At 41.9% G+C, this 15,662-nt stretch overlaps 1 protein-coding gene across 1 annotated transcript in view; it reads right to left on the reverse strand.

Moving 5' to 3' along the window:
• SLC35D1 (solute carrier family 35 member D1) overlaps positions 1 to 15,143 on the reverse strand; it is a 28,904-nt gene extending 13,761 nt beyond the window's left edge. Inside the window, exons 1-7 of the mRNA XM_061633381.1 lie at positions 14,782 to 15,143; positions 13,336 to 13,369; positions 13,162 to 13,248; positions 9,752 to 9,819; positions 2,499 to 2,570; positions 1,090 to 1,158; positions 46 to 148 (exon numbers count right to left, since the gene is read on the reverse strand). Coding sequence (XP_061489365.1) covers positions 46 to 148; positions 1,090 to 1,158; positions 2,499 to 2,570; positions 9,752 to 9,819; positions 13,162 to 13,248; positions 13,336 to 13,369; positions 14,782 to 15,002 — 654 coding nt within the window. The 5' untranslated portion in view covers positions 15,003 to 15,143. The remainder of the gene's footprint in view (positions 1 to 45; positions 149 to 1,089; positions 1,159 to 2,498; positions 2,571 to 9,751; positions 9,820 to 13,161; positions 13,249 to 13,335; positions 13,370 to 14,781) is intronic.
• Between the last annotated feature and the right edge of the window lie 519 nt (positions 15,144 to 15,662).

Consider the following 15,662-nt stretch of genomic DNA (forward strand, 5'->3'; position numbering starts at 1 on the left):
AAAGCAGAAGGCTTTATTTAAAATGAAGTAGCAAGATGAACCTACCTTTGAATCTAGTTTCTGTTTTACATATGCACCATTTGCAGCTGTCAAGACATCATTAATCAAAATAAAAACGTAACCTTCTAAATCAAATGCCAAATCAGAACTAGGGGGAGAGAAGAGAAGGTTTAAAGTCATGGAAAACATGGAATAATCACAAATACTGAACAAGTGTGATCTGCAAGCAGACCAGGATTCTTCACAAGGGTCACATTCGCAGATCGGATCTTATATGTGCAAGGGGGTGCTACACAAGTGAAGACCCCCTGCATTCACTGCTCCAAGCACACTAAATGTACAATCAGTCCTGTCATTTTTATAGCACTGATCATCTGTAGCCAGGGGTTTTGGGGAACAGGGAAGGGGGAAGGGGGAGCAAAGCTCTTAGACTGTAGCTGTTCATTTCTCTTGAACACAATCACCACCAACAGAGAAGAGATCACTAAAAAGTTAGGCAGAAACAATGGCAAATCCACTTACAATGCAACATCAAAGTAAGGGAGGGTGATTAGAATGCAAATAAATAGCAGAAAAGGACAGCCAACCAGCCACCTTCTTGTGGAGGAGGGGGAAGAGCACACAGATAGCTGCAGAGTAAAGTGGCTGACTTTTTTAATGTCTAAATTGGTCCTGGTTTAGCCTTTCAGATATTTCCCCTTGCATTTTTTAGCTCTGCTTCAGAATCACCTGTCAGGAAAATCTTCAAATTTGAGAAAAACTTCAAATTCTGATTTTTCAGCAGTCTATTAATTTACACTTTAGTCAATCATATATCGTTTCAGCTCCATTCTCACAGGGATTCAACTGAATTTTTATTCACCTTCCCAATAGCTAACCAGAGAGTTGTCTTTAACTAGGTCCTACTCAGAATAGACCCACTGAGATGAATAAACCTAAGTTAGTCATATCTGTTAACTTCAATGGGTCTACTCTGAATACAACTAGCATGAAATGCCACCCTTAATCTTTAGTTTAAGAAGTAACTTGAAGAACACATTCATATAAAAACAACAATATTCAAGCTATTTTTAAAATTATACACCATACCTTGCAGCTACAAATGCACCAATTATCATTGCAAATACTGTCATCTGAATTCCCCACGAAAATGTCTTCCTAAAAACAGAAAAATCAAGAGAATTCCCATCAATCCACCTGATATTCTTGCAATTCTGAAACTATGGTCCACATTAAGCTTTCAAGACATCATAGTGGAAATAATTATAGAAAATGCTGAAAGCCAGCGTCTTCTGTGAAGTTTTCATTACAGCCAATAGGGAGGAGGGGGGGGAGGGGGGGAGGGGGAGAGAGAGGGGGAGAGAGAGGGGGAGAGAGAGAGGGAGAGAGGGAGGGAGGGAGGGAGGGAGGGAGGGAGGGAGATTTGGTAGGGGAAGAGAAGGCACAAATATATATGCAGTTGAGTTTCATTTGTCTCTCTCTCCCCATCCCAGTTTACAGCTGCCACATGGAACCCTTTAAGCATTCTCCTATGCGATGACTGTCATATAAGGAAGTATAGTGACCTGCAAAGTACAACAAACAAAAACAACAGCAAACAGTGGTCTACAATACAACGAAATTTAAAAGTTGCTAGGTTTTCAAATATGAAATAAAGTATTTCACCCCCACACCTCATATTATACCTATACCAATAGCAAAAATCATGGAAGACTGTCTAAGGTTACAGAACTGAAACAAAAACATGTGACATAGTTTCCTTTAGGATCAGGTGTCACAACTAAATACCATCAAGGTTAACATTGACTAGGCCTATCCTAATTCACTCACCAGCAATGAAGGCACCTGCTCATCACACGAGAAAGTCCCTCTCAATTATCCCAACTCAACACAAAAGAGAAGTGTCTCATATATCACACAGAGCTTTGAGCAAAAGCCTCTCTGGCAGGAGAAAGGTTCTTTCAGCACACCAAAGCAGCCTGCTCCCAAAACAAGCAATATCAGAAACCTCTCCTTTCCTCTCAAGGAAGACAATGTCCACCATACATAGCTTTGAAGCACGCTTCCTTCTTTAAAGCTCAATGCAATACCCAACATCCATCCTCCCAGCTCCTGGAGGCGAAGATGGTTTCCTTGTCATGTTGAATTTTGGAGCAAAGCTCTTCATGAAACATGCCTTCTCCAACTTCTCTGGCACTCAGGAGAGGAGCTGCCGGGAATTACAGACTATGACAAGCCAAGCCTAAATTGTAGATTCACAACACTGACATGATTTTTTCCCCTCGTTCAGCATAACACAAATACACAGAGTGCCATCTGCAAAAAGGTTTTTCAGGGGATAGTCTCATGACAACTTGACCTTGTGCAGGCTGCATGACCAAAGGGAAATCTAACAGCACCGTCATAGCTATAAATGTGGCACAAATGTGTGGAACAGTGTCATAGGTACCGACATAGTACAAATGTGTAAAGCAATACTATACCATCTCACAACTCACTTGAGTAGAATTCCTTCTGCAAACATTGTAAACAGAATAGAAAACCGTCTCAGGACTGTAAACATTGGCAGGCTGAAAGAGAAAAGAAAAAGAATGCTTTTGGACAAAGCTAGCCAAACAGAGATACTCCAGGGGTATTCCTACGTTTATACAGAGAGAAATTAAATTTACTCTAGAAAACTAAACACCCAAACATGTGGGGAATGAGAGCAGTTGGAGCTGATAAACGTCACAGTGGGCCAAAAAGACTGTTTCCAACATTTGTCAGAAGAGGAAACAACAAAAACCTGGTACTAGAAAATATAATTCCTCAAAACTGAATCATTTTGTTTTACACACATGTATGGAGCTCAACTATGTATTAGCTATTTTAAAGCTTGGAAACTGTGCATGGAAAAGTTATTTATAAATGTGCACGCTCGCTTCTAGCTCTTTCTCTTGAAATGAGTGGGGATCTCAAGTTACAAGACTCTACATTTAAGGTTATATTTAACTACCATCCTAAGTTGGTTACTAAAACAAGTACCGGCCCACATCCTTTACTGCACAGGTTCCAGGGGTACTCAGCAATGGAATAATATTTACGAGAGCAATTGGCAAAATAGCCAATCTTGCCAACCGGGGAAAGCCTAGCTTTCCAGTCTTGTCTCTCAAGGTGCTACCATATTTTATGTATTTATGTTTCAACTGTGCAAAGCTTTGTTTAAGTCTTTGTTTAAGACTTAAATTAATTGGAATATTTTCTCTATTGATTATTTTGAAGTAGTTTTCATAAATATCATCCTATTTTCTGTTTTAGGGCATGATGCTTGCACTTATCTACAGCAAGTCACAAACATCGCCTCCCCTCCAGAAATGTTTAGTTCTCTATCTGCATCTCTGTTGCTGAAGGCTGCTGAAAAACAAAGAAAGCACTAAGATGCAGAGAACAATCCTTAGTGGAAACACTATTATAACATCTTTTTACATGTTCATATGATCTACAACCAAATTCTGTAACAATGAAATGCAAACTGCGTTACCATAACGTTATTGTCCAACATTTTATTTATAAAATAGGCAAAAATCACCTTGCGGTTTAAGAACATACCTACAGCCCACAGATATTTCTATCAAACTTTAAAAAGCAAGGAAATTGGGCAGCTATAGTGAATGCACCAGGGGAGCAGGAGAACTGACCTCCTCTCTGAGATATTGTACTGCCCTACAAAGTTGTCAAAATGCAAACACAATTTGGGTTGGTCTTTCACAGTCCAATCCACTTCCTGAATAGCTTGGAAGAATTTGGTAATTTGCCACTGAGAATATGTCAGTGGTGGCAACACCTGCCATCTCCAAAGATGGAGAATTACATTTTTGTATGTTTATTGGTGTTCTTTTTACTTTGCTTCTTTCCAGTGTTACTACTGTTTCTACAAAGAATCTAATCTAGAAAATTATATTTCTCTCATTATTCATCCTAGAAATGTGTCAAATTTATTTTTATTAATTTCAAAACCTTTTTATTGGTCAGTGTCATATGATGGTAAAGACAGCTTTTTGTGTTTCAAACTGGTTATGCTCTATTTCTATTTTGGGTGCATTAACAGTTGAATTTGAAACTGTAATTTGATGTAAAATCAGATTGATTACAGTATGTTGCTATTTAAGCAATAAATCTAGCTATTGGAACAAACAAACTTGGCCTGCCCAAGATGCACGTTTTCAGCCTGCTGTGCTTAAACCATTCCACTTAAAGAAAGGTGGGTATGGTCAATTAAAACATAGAGCACACCTAGAAATTTGCTACAATATATTTCACCTTCCACTGTTTTACCTTGAGCAAACTGAGACACTCTTAATGTCCACTGGAGACTATTCTGCAGAATAGTCAGTGCTATTATTCCACAATTATTTTTGGAGTTTTTTAGTGTAAATTTTGCAAAAATGTTGCTGTACATCACATATTCACAGAAACAGAAGCAAAAGAGAATGATTTACTCTAGGAAACTTCACTAAAATTGCAAAGCAAACATATTTAAAGTGACTATCTGAACTATATCAACTGCCTTAATATTGTTGCTTTCTCCTTGCTAAAACAAGATCAGCACAGCACATGTCTTGTTTCTGTTATTTGGGATGACTTCAGGTTTGCCACCACTCACCATATGCTCAGAGGCATGTTATCAAATTCTTCCAAGCTGCACAGGAAGTGGATTGGACTGTGAAAGACCAACCCAAATTGTGTTTGTAGGGCAGTACAATCTATCAGAGAGGTGGTCAGGTCTCCTGCTTTCCTGGTGCATTCACTATAGCTGCCCAGTTCCCCTGCTTTTTAACATTTTATAGAAATATCTGTTGGCTATTGGTACGTTCTTAAGCTGCAAGGGTTTTTTGCCTATTCATGAATTTCTCTGCTTTTTAATCCGGGAGATAAGAAATGGGATCCTGTGCAAGGTTGCTGAGAATGGATTGTTTATTTGCATGCTTATTGAGTTCAATGGAATTTACTCCCCTGCAATCATGCTTAGGATAGGTGAAACTGACCATGGGGGGATGGGGAGGGGAGGGGGAGGAATGGCAGGGGGAGGAGGAGGAACGGCAGGGGGAGCAGGCGGGAGGAGGGCAGGTTTGATCAATTGCTTGCTTATTGAGTTCAGAGGGATTTATTCACCTGCAATCATACTTAGGATAGGTGAAACTGATCATGGGGGCAGGAGAAGAGGGAAGGAGGGAGAGCTGAAGTGGGCAGGGGAAGAGGAAGAAGTAAGAGGAGGAGAGGAGAGGGGAAGGAGGGGAGGGGAAGAAGAGGAGGGGAGGAGAAGAAGAGGAGGGGGCAAAGGCAGGTCTGACTATTTGCATGCTTATTGAGTTCAGTGGGATTTACTCCTGTGCAATCATGCTTATAATAGGTAAAACTGATCATGGAGGAGAAGAGGAGGGGACAGGAAAGGGATGGAGGAAGGAAGGGGGAGGGGATTGGCAGGGAGAGGGGGCAGAGGAAGGGGGAGGACAGGTCTGATCATTTGCATACTTTTTTAGTTCAGTGGGATTTACTCCTGTACAATCATGCTTAAGACAGATGAAACTGACCAGGCGGAGGGGCATGGAGGAGGAAGGGGAAGAGAAGGGGAGGGGGAGGAGATTGGGTGTGTGGGCACTGGGCAGAGGGAACGCCCCTTTCCTTTCCAAACGAAAACATTGTAAACAGTATCATTGTTTTTCAGGGTTTCCCCCATCTTTTTATTCTATAGCAGGCAGATGTAGTCTCACACCCTAATTTAAACTAAAGCTGTCCCTGGACACATCCACACCAGACCTTTATTTCACTTTAGACAGTCAAGGCTTCCTCCAAGCAATCCTGGGAAGTGTAGTTTGTGAAGGGTGCTGAGAGTTGCTAGGAGAGGCCTTATTCCCCTCACAAAGCTACAATCCCCAGAAGAGGAGCTAAACCACTCTGGCCACTGGAGCTCTGTCAGTGGAATAGGAGTCTCCTAACAACTCTCAGCATCCTTCACAAACTACACTTCCCAAGATTCTTTGGGGGAAGCCATGGCTGTCTAAATAAAGGTCTGGCCTGGGTATGGCCACCTGATAAGCCAAGTCAAACAGCTGTGAGTCTGGCTTTTACAATACTGACGGTTCCTACTGACCATTCTATAATAGACTTCAGTGTTAAATTTCTTAAATTAATTAAAATTCAGCCATGCATTTTTTTAACTTTTAAACTGCAAAAGATGAAGGTCAAAGTATGGGACAAGTAATAGGATTACAGGTACTCTGTGAACATGGCTAATTTTTAATTAATTTCAACATATTATGAGATCATTGACAGAAAAAAGTTTTTTTTCCTCTTATTTTACACTTTGAACTCTCGATTCTCTCTGACTGTTTGTGTATTGCTATGAAGACTTAGAGGGTTGTTAAGCAAGCATTTCTGAGTTCAGGACTGTACGTTTTGTACGGTTTTGTTCTGAAATAAGCTTATGGGAAACAGCAGAATGGCATGGGGGTATTTTCAATATAACATTGTGGAATGCGAAAAATCCATGCTGGTTATAGTATATAACTACTCTTGTAGCTGTATAATAAACAGATTATTTTGTTTTCATTTCCATATACTTGAATGAAGACTTACCCTTACATGTCTTGTCATGCCAATGGGTGGCATACACGGGGTATGAGGCAGAGAGAAAGAGTAACAGCATGATGAAGTCCTATGGAATTCAATGGGATCTATTCCCAAGCATATAGAATTATATCCTAAGAACCATGCTGTATTTAACATCTGTATAACTTCATCAAGAGAAGTCATCTGCAGCTTCCAAGTTCCCTGTGTGTAGATGACAGGGCTCTTTCCTTTCCATCTCAATCCAGGGAAGTCATGGAGGTTCTGAACCACTGTTCGGAATCTCCAACAGCTGGGTAAGGGTAAGGACTTTTTTGTGACTGTACTCACTGGTACAGAGTACTGGCACCTCTTTTTTTTTGCTGCCCATGGCAGCAATTTGTGCTGGCACCCATGGCACTTTGATCAAGATATGACTACCAACAGCTCTTTTTTTAACCAAAAAAGCACTGGTAAGGGTTAACAAATGGAAGTTTGATCCAGACATGATAGAAATGCTCTTGGTTAGTAGAACCTCTGATCTGGCAACGGGGATACAATCTGTTATTGGATGGGGTAGCACAGCTCACAGAAAGGTTCACAGCTCCACATTTCTGGAGAAGGTGGATCTAGCATACATTAGATTGCTGTAACACACTCTACTTGGAGCTGCCTTTCAAGAATGGCCTAGTAAACATGCTATGCTAAGCCAAACCGTGACTTTGCGAGACAGGCAAACCAGGCCTTAGCCTAGAAGTTCTGGGTGCTCAAAAGCAGCTGTAAGGTTTTCGGCTAGAGGCAATTAACAGAAGCATGTATCTCCTTTGTTGTGGCATATTATAGGCTGCCTGTCTGTTTCTGGGCCCAATTCAGTGCTGTTTTTACCTTTAAAGCCTTAAATGGCTTAGGACCAGGATATTTGAGAAACTTATTCCTACTATATGAACCTGCCAGCTCCCTGAAATCACTGGGAGAATTCTCACTGCCTGTCCCACCAATATCTGAGGCCCATTTGACAAGAACACAAATCAGCTTTCTGTTGCTGTGCCCTGACACAGAAGCATCCAGCCCCCTTCTCTTATTGCATTCTGTTCCAGGCTGGAAATGTTTTTGTTCTTGGGAGGCCTTTGACCCACCACAGCTGTCTCAACATATATATTTTTGTTTCTTGCTCCATTCTTGTTTTTAATTTGATAGGTATTCTCATATTTCAACTGTATTTTATGTTTATTTGTCTGATTTGTAAAAAATGGTTCAAATATTTATGGACTGTGATCCACCCTGAGTGTTTCATATTGAATAAAATCATATTGTGTATTAATTTTTTGTGAGCCGCCCAGGGAGCCTTATTATAGGGTAGAAAAGTGGGACAGAAATATTTTAAATTAAATAAAGACAATAATATGGTAAAATGTTTTTAATAAGTAATTAAATAAAACACTAAATTTGTGCCAGCTAGTGTGGATGGTAGGCCCTGGCACTTGACAGATTTATGCAGCAACAAGAATATTATCTCAATGTTTTCATGTTTTTCTTAAAACTGCTGAATCAACAGGGCTCTATGATAAAACATTTTAAGGGGACCATCCTATGCCCACTTACCTGGGAGTTAGTCTCATTAAACTCAATGGCACTCATTTCTGAGTGGATAAAATTGTGCTGGAAGACAGCAGAAAGCCAGCTGAGCCCCACTTTCCCTCCTCCTTTAGGTGCTATATGAATGTACTTTTCCTTGAGCTAAACTGGAAAATCACATAATTGTAAACAAAAGAAAAACACTCTACCATTGTACAAACACTAGTTCTTTAAGAAAACGTTTACAAATTTATCTCTAGGTGGTATTTAACACCACACAGATTAAGCCAAATATATGATCACTTAATAGTATGTTATCGGTACAGTATGAATGGTGCCAATATGTCTCACATATTATGGGCATGTCCTAAAATCAGAAATTACTGGGTTTTCATAGTAAATGAAATTAAAACAATGACTAGTTAAGAATTACTTATGGGTCCTTGATGGCTGAAGGAGACTATTACTGGAAACCTGGAGATCACTGGATGAAAGAATGTTTTTAACGTTAACTGTTATTCAGAAATTTTTAAAAATGTTTTTGCCATCCTGAGCTCCTTCAACAGGAAGGGTGAGATATAAATTCTAAATCATCATCATCATCTTTTGGGATATGTAAAAGACATTATGTCCCATGACTATAGGGAAATGATTGTTCATCTCTTGACAGCAGCCCCATTATCAATCACTTATGAATAGAAAAATATTAATTGTCCATCTATTCTAAGGATCTGGGATTTAGCTCACATACTCAAGCATTCAATCTTTATAAAATAAGAAAAGGAAAACAACAATATGATTGCTTTGTACAGAAGTGGACTCTATTCACTATTGGAATGACAAAGTACAACGTGCAATTCAAACACATGATGTGTTAGGAGTAATTTGTGTAAAATAGTTTTATTCACATTTCCCTCTTTTTCTCTCTCCACTTTTCCCTCTTTTTTTAGGTTTTTCTTTCTCTTCTCCTCCCTCCCACTTTTGTGTAATGTAGAGACTTTCATTTTTCCCTGATTTATGGAGAATCTGAAAGGGCTAATTAAATGAGTTGGCGATTATTTGTGTCCTGTATTACAGGCGGGCCCTGCTTATACGGCAGGTTCCGTTCCGGACTGCCGCCGAAAAGCGGAAACCACTGAAGAGCGGAACCCATAGACAATAATGGTGCGCATCGCGTGAAAATGATGCAAAAATGACGCTCGACAAGAAAAACCACCGTAAAAGCAGAACAAGCGCCTTAAAAGTGGGGACTTTCAGCATTAGCGAAACGCCGAAAAGCAAAGCGCCGTAAAGCGGGGCCCGCCTGTATCTTGTTACTGAATATGCAAAGCTAAATAATATTACATACAGTATATTAATGCTAATTACTTTGTTAGACACAACTGCCATGAGATACCAGATATGAGAATTATGGCATATTGTTAACTTATAAGCAAACAACAATAGTTCTATACAATTTTCATTCACAAAATCTAAAGTAATCAAAACAAGCCGCTTCAAATTTAAATACAGACCTACTGGAATTTAGATTCTATTTTAATAAAAGCTTAATAAAATTATAACCTCAGAAATAGATAAAAGTTATCCATACTTCAATTTCTTTGTGCTGAACAGTCCTGTGATTTGGTTCCCAAAATAGAGAAGAGGTAGTGGAAAGGTCTAGAAAATTTTAAGAGGGATAAAATAACACTCAATAAACAGGTAAAGTCAGTCAGCGATCTAACCATTCAAAATATTTACTCAGTTTTGCAGCTGGAACAGATTTCACTGGGCACACAACATGGAAGCCTTAGGAAATGCACAACCATGCCTTAACTGTAGCATAACAGCTTTTGCACATTGGACCAGTGCGGTTTAACAGCCTGACTTACAACACAAGCACACACATCCTTCCTTTTTCTCAATCCTGTGATGATTTCTGGAAATATAAACAGAACATCTTCTGTCCAATCAAGGACATTCAGTTGTCAAAGTTACACTGAGAGAGTGGGATGGTAAAAAGAACATATCCGTGCAGGGACGCTCACAGTTAATGTCATGTTGAATCAAGACACCAGTTCCTACATGTACAGCAGCAGCAGACCAGGAATTCATTGCGTACTAATGCTATATACATAGGAACTTGCATTTTTTTAAACATGATGCTCCATATGGCTAGGTTTCTTTTATACACGCTGTCTCATTTATATCAAAACTCAGAAAGCGTAAGGGGGTGGGGGCTACAGAAATAAGATAAACATTAACATGGACATACTGTTCAATTCTACAGAAATCTATTCTTTTTTTTTTAATAATTTTTATTCAAATTTTTCAAAAGACAAACAAAACAAAGTCAAAAAACATAACAATACAACAAAAAAAATAAAAATAAAATAGTTGACTTCCGATTTGTCGCAGATCAGCTATAAGTATATAATATACATCAAACCTGTCCCTTAATATATACATACAGGATCACTTTTCTCCATAGGCTATCTTAATTAATCGTCAAATCCCAATATCATCATTTTATTTTGATCTTTCAACAAAAAGTCTAAGAGAGGCTTCCATTCCTTAAGAAATGTGTCTGTCGATTTTTCTCTAAGTAGACATGTCAATTTATCCATCTCTACTAAGTCCATTAATTTCAATAGCCATTGTTGGTGTTGATTCCATTTTCGACTTTTGTGCATATAATAATCTTGCTGCCGTAATCATATATAATATTATTCTTCCATATTTATTTTCTATTTGTTTATCCATAAAACCCAATAAAAAAAATTCTGGTTTTGACTGAATATTTATCTTTAAAAATTTTTGCATCATCCTACCTATCTGTGCCCAAAATGATTTTGCCTTTTTACACAGCCACCACATATGATAAAATGATCCTTCTTGTTGTTTACATTTCCAACAAACATTAGAAACATTACTATACATTTTTGACAACTTTTCTGGAGTCATGTACCAATGGTACATCATTTTATAGAAATTTTCTTTAAGATTATAGCATAATGTAAATCTCAAGCCTTTTTTCCACATATTTTCCCATTGATCCATTTGTATGTTATAACCAAAATTTTTTGCCGACTTTACCATACACTCTTATTTATTTATTCTTAAAATATTAAATTCCATTGATTTCAATGACTTCTTTCTGAATAAGTGTGTAATGGATTGCACCATGTGGCATTCTTAACTGGGAGTAAATCTCTTCAAATTTAGAAGAACAGATTTCTGAGGACCAAATTACACACTATATTAAATGTGTGACTAGGAGAGGGAGGAGGACAGGATTCATGATACACAGGGAATGAGGGTGCAGTGGCGTACCAAGGGGAGGGCGGGGGGGTGGTCCACCCCGGGTGCACACAATAAGGGGGTGCCAGCAAACAACGGAGCTGCTCCTTCAGGGCTCCGGCGGCTCTCTTCAGAGGCAGGGAACGCCGCGGCAGCCCCATGACTGCCTGGCTGGCTGGCTACGAGGAAGGGGGCTGGCAGCACAGCTCACATCCTACACCTGTGGGGCTGTGCCAGAGGCTCCTCCATGGCACCACTCGCCAAGCACAGCTCTGCGCTCCCTCCCTCGGCTGCCCGGCAGCAGCGCTTGCTACCGCCCTCCTCCTCTGCCTCCTTCTCCCCTTCCCTGCCCGCCCCAAGAGAGGCAGCCCTCAGGCCCTCAGAGCAAGATGAGTGCTGGGCTCCATGCCAGGGCGGGGAGAGCGGGAATGCGCCAGGCCCCTCCCTCTGGCCAGGCAGGTGCTTTGGCGGCCAGACTCATTTGCCGCCTGCCTGCTCAGCAGCACCCCTGGCCGCCAGACAAGAGGGCCATTGCGCAACTCTCGTAAGTGTCCCTGCGGGTGTCTGGTTGGCCATGAGACAACAGCAGGGCAGGCTAGGTGGTGCCGCTGGCCTGATCTGGCTGCAGGGCTCTTTCACGCTCCCCGCAAGCAAGCGGGGCGACCTCCATGGCGCGGCCACCACTTGCCGCTCTGCCCTGATCACCTTTTCCTTGGCACACCTCTAGCCTCGCCTGCTCACAGCCGCTCCTCAGAGGGCTCCTCCTGCAGCCTGCCTCTACCAGCAGATACGGTGAGGGCCTCCTGCTCGGCTTCGGTGGAGCCCCCACAGCCAGTGGTAGTCTACTTCTGTGTCACATCTGGCCGGGGGGGAGGAGCTGGGGCCATTATTATTATTTGTTTCATTTCATGATTATTACTGCACTGAAAATATTTTTTTTGTGTAGGGTGGTGTTAAAAATGATCCGCTCCGGGTGTCAAATACGCTAGGTATGCCACTGCTTGGAGGAAGTTTTTGTTGTATAGAGGAGGGGGGTGTTAAAAAATTATCCGCCCCGGGTGTCAAATATGCTAGGTATGCCACTGTGAGGGTGGCACCAAAAGCATCTTCTATCCTAGAGCAAGCAGCAGCTTTGGAGGGAGGGGTGTCTGCGATTTTTTGAGGCTTGCAGCACAGTTGGAAAGGTCAAGCCCCTCTCTGTCACATAGCTGTGCTATCTCAATTCCAATCAACTTTAAATTTAGTTCTGTTAAGTTAACATTAAGCAAAAACATAAATCCTTTACAGATCAGGGTCTATAACTACTTTTATCAGATTATCTTTCACCAATGAAGTAGGATACTACTTATGAAAATTCATACCACAAGAAGCCAGTCAGACTTACTAGAATCTACCTTCTTTGCTGCAGATTCACCCCTGCCCTTTTAATTTTTTTTTACTTATAAGTCCTGTACAAAAGGAAGAGAAATTTCCTTTTAACTAACAGCACTTTTACATATTTTTCTCTAACTTGTCAGGAGCAGCAAACAGTACCTATATTAATGCATTACAATGTGTCCTTTGAAAGGTGTTCTACCTTGTATTTTTTTCTACAGAATATACAAACACCAGAACAATTCAAGCCACCCACACTTTTCTCATTATAGGCATGAATAACAGAGATTTTGCTACTGTTAAGATGATTTACCACTGCTTCTATAAAGGGGGAGAGAAACAACATACCTTTCGAGGTATATTTCTGTCAAAGTCTGGAAACTTCACCACCCTGAGGGCCTTTCCCACCCAGAGGACAACCACTGTAGCCAACATCTGTGAAAGGAGCAAGACAGATCACTATTTTGTCTCTTCCTCTCCCTGCTCTGTTAGACATTTTCTTAATCAAGATTTTCAACTAACCTGGCCTAGTCCCACACACAGCGAGGAAGGAAATCTGTAACAAACAGCAAACATATTAAACTAAACAGCAGCAACCTTTGGCAAATCATGCATAATGGAAAAAGTCTAGCCAGTGACAGGAAAAGTGGTTTGCCTCACTCTATAGCCCAAAATAGAACAAATCTATGGAATGGAAATAAATTATTTTGCCTCTGGCAACCAACACCCTTGCATACAAAGTTCCAACACGTTCAACTATATCTGCATAGCAGTTGGATGGCATAGGTTGCTTCTTATAACAGTGTCTATCCTACAAGTACACATACATACACACACGAGTGAATGATGGAGGGAAATCATAGGGCACCAGTGGAAATCTTTAAAAACCCTGTAGGAGGGAATGTTTTAAGGGCTCCTGAAAACCCTTAAAATAAGGTACTAGATGGCACTAAAAGGCAACGCTGAACAACAGCATCTGTGTTATGAACATTTATTATAGGGCAGCGCAGTGCAATCCCATCCCATACATGTCTTCTCACACGCAAATCCCACCAAGTTCAATGGAGCTTGCTGCTAGCCAAACAGGTACAGCATTGTTTGTACCAAGGCTGTGGAGTCGGAGTCGGAAGCAATTTTGGGTGGAGTCAGAGTCGGTAGAAATGTACCGACTCCGACTTCAAAATAAATTTTGATTGACAAATTTTTTAAAATATATATTCAAAATGTCAAAGAGGCTTCCCATGAAGTCAGCCGTAGTTCAGCATTTCACCATAACTCAAGATGGAAAACATTTTGTGTGTCAGTGTATGGCACAGGACCCAGATGAAGACAAATGCTGTGATGCCAAGATCAGCGCATATTCAGGCAGCGATAAAAATGCTCCTATGAGAGCTTCCAATTTAAAAAGACATTTACAGCCCTTTGTAGGGCTGTGGAGTTGGAAGCAATTTTGGGTAGAGTCGGAGTCGGACAGTAAAAAAATAGAGGAGTCGGAGTCGAAGGTTTGGCGTACCAACTCCACAGCCCTGGTTTGTACACGGGATACTCATTCCGTTTCCATGCTACTGCACTGTTTTGGAGTGAAGATTTGAGGGCATCTGGGAACTTCTGATCAAGCAGCCTACACGTGGCCTCACAGGTGTATGCGCTATGTTCGGTACAAATGCCCTCTAATCCATATCTGGAAGTTGGGAGAGATGGAGAGAACCCTCTCCCCGTTATTTAACATGGAGGCTTGCTGAGCGTTCCTTCTCCAAAAGCAACTTGAGTCAAGTCACAAAGCCGAGCACTAAGGAGTTCTTCAGCTCAGCAGCAGGGCGAGGAGACACACCACCGGCTTCCCCGGCCTGGCACCTCCTCGCTGCACGAGTTAATCTACAACCCTATTGGCGCTGCCCCTAAACTTCCCACTGGCACTGGCGGCGGCGAACTTTGCCCAGAGCTCGCTCGCTCGCCTCCCGCCCTTACCCGTAGCTGGTGAGGACGCTCTTGTTGACCACCACGATGAGGAATGAGCTGAAGCCGTAGAAGGCAGCCGCCAGCAGCTTGAGGCAAACGGTAAGGCTCGGGGCCGCCGCCATTCCCGGCTCCTCATCTCCGCGAGCGACGGCTGCTTCTGCTCCTGCAGCGGCGATGGAAGCTTCTCCTTTCACGCCAGCATCCTGACGTCTGCGCGCGGCCGCCGACATGGTTGCAAGCAGAACGTCAGACGGGGCGGAGCAGAGCAGGACGCGACGGGCCGGGAGCCAGCAAGGGCTGGGCCAAGGCAGGAAGGAGATGGGGCTGTTCGCTGAGGGAGGACCTGGCCGGCCTGCCAGCGCTGAGAGAAAACGGCGGAGGAGCAAAGAAGGCGGTGTTGCGTCATTAGAGCAGCCGGGCTCTGTTGTATGCTAGGCACGTTGGGAAAGCCCTTTGGAACAGATAACGGCGCTGTTTCTCCCATGAGTCCAACAAGCCCAGTATCGTTTATTCTGAGTAGCAATGGCTTTCCAGGGCCTCGGACAGAGGGGGAGGCGGGGGGGGGGTCATCTCTGCTGGCCCCACGCGATTGGAGATGCTCGGTACAGGTTGGAAGCATTCTGCGTGCCTAAGGCTGCAATCCAATACATGTCTACTCCATTGGGTTCAGTGGGACTTACTCTCAGTTAAGCGTGTATTGGATTGCAGCCTACGTCGTTTCTCACTCCGGGGAAAGGGCGGCGTCATTTAAGGAAAGCCTCAGAACTTGTTCCTATTCTAGGTGAGCATAGGAGAAAATAAAATGGATGAGAATTTCTTCCGAGCACGCGCAGAGTGCCTTTCTCTTGTCACTATCTAACCCTAGTGCAGGAGTAACCATACTACGTAAG

The sequence above is a fragment of the Rhineura floridana genome, chromosome 6, assembly GCF_030035675.1.
Source record: "Rhineura floridana isolate rRhiFlo1 chromosome 6, rRhiFlo1.hap2, whole genome shotgun sequence".
Lineage (NCBI taxonomy): Eukaryota > Metazoa > Chordata > Lepidosauria > Squamata > Rhineuridae > Rhineura > Rhineura floridana.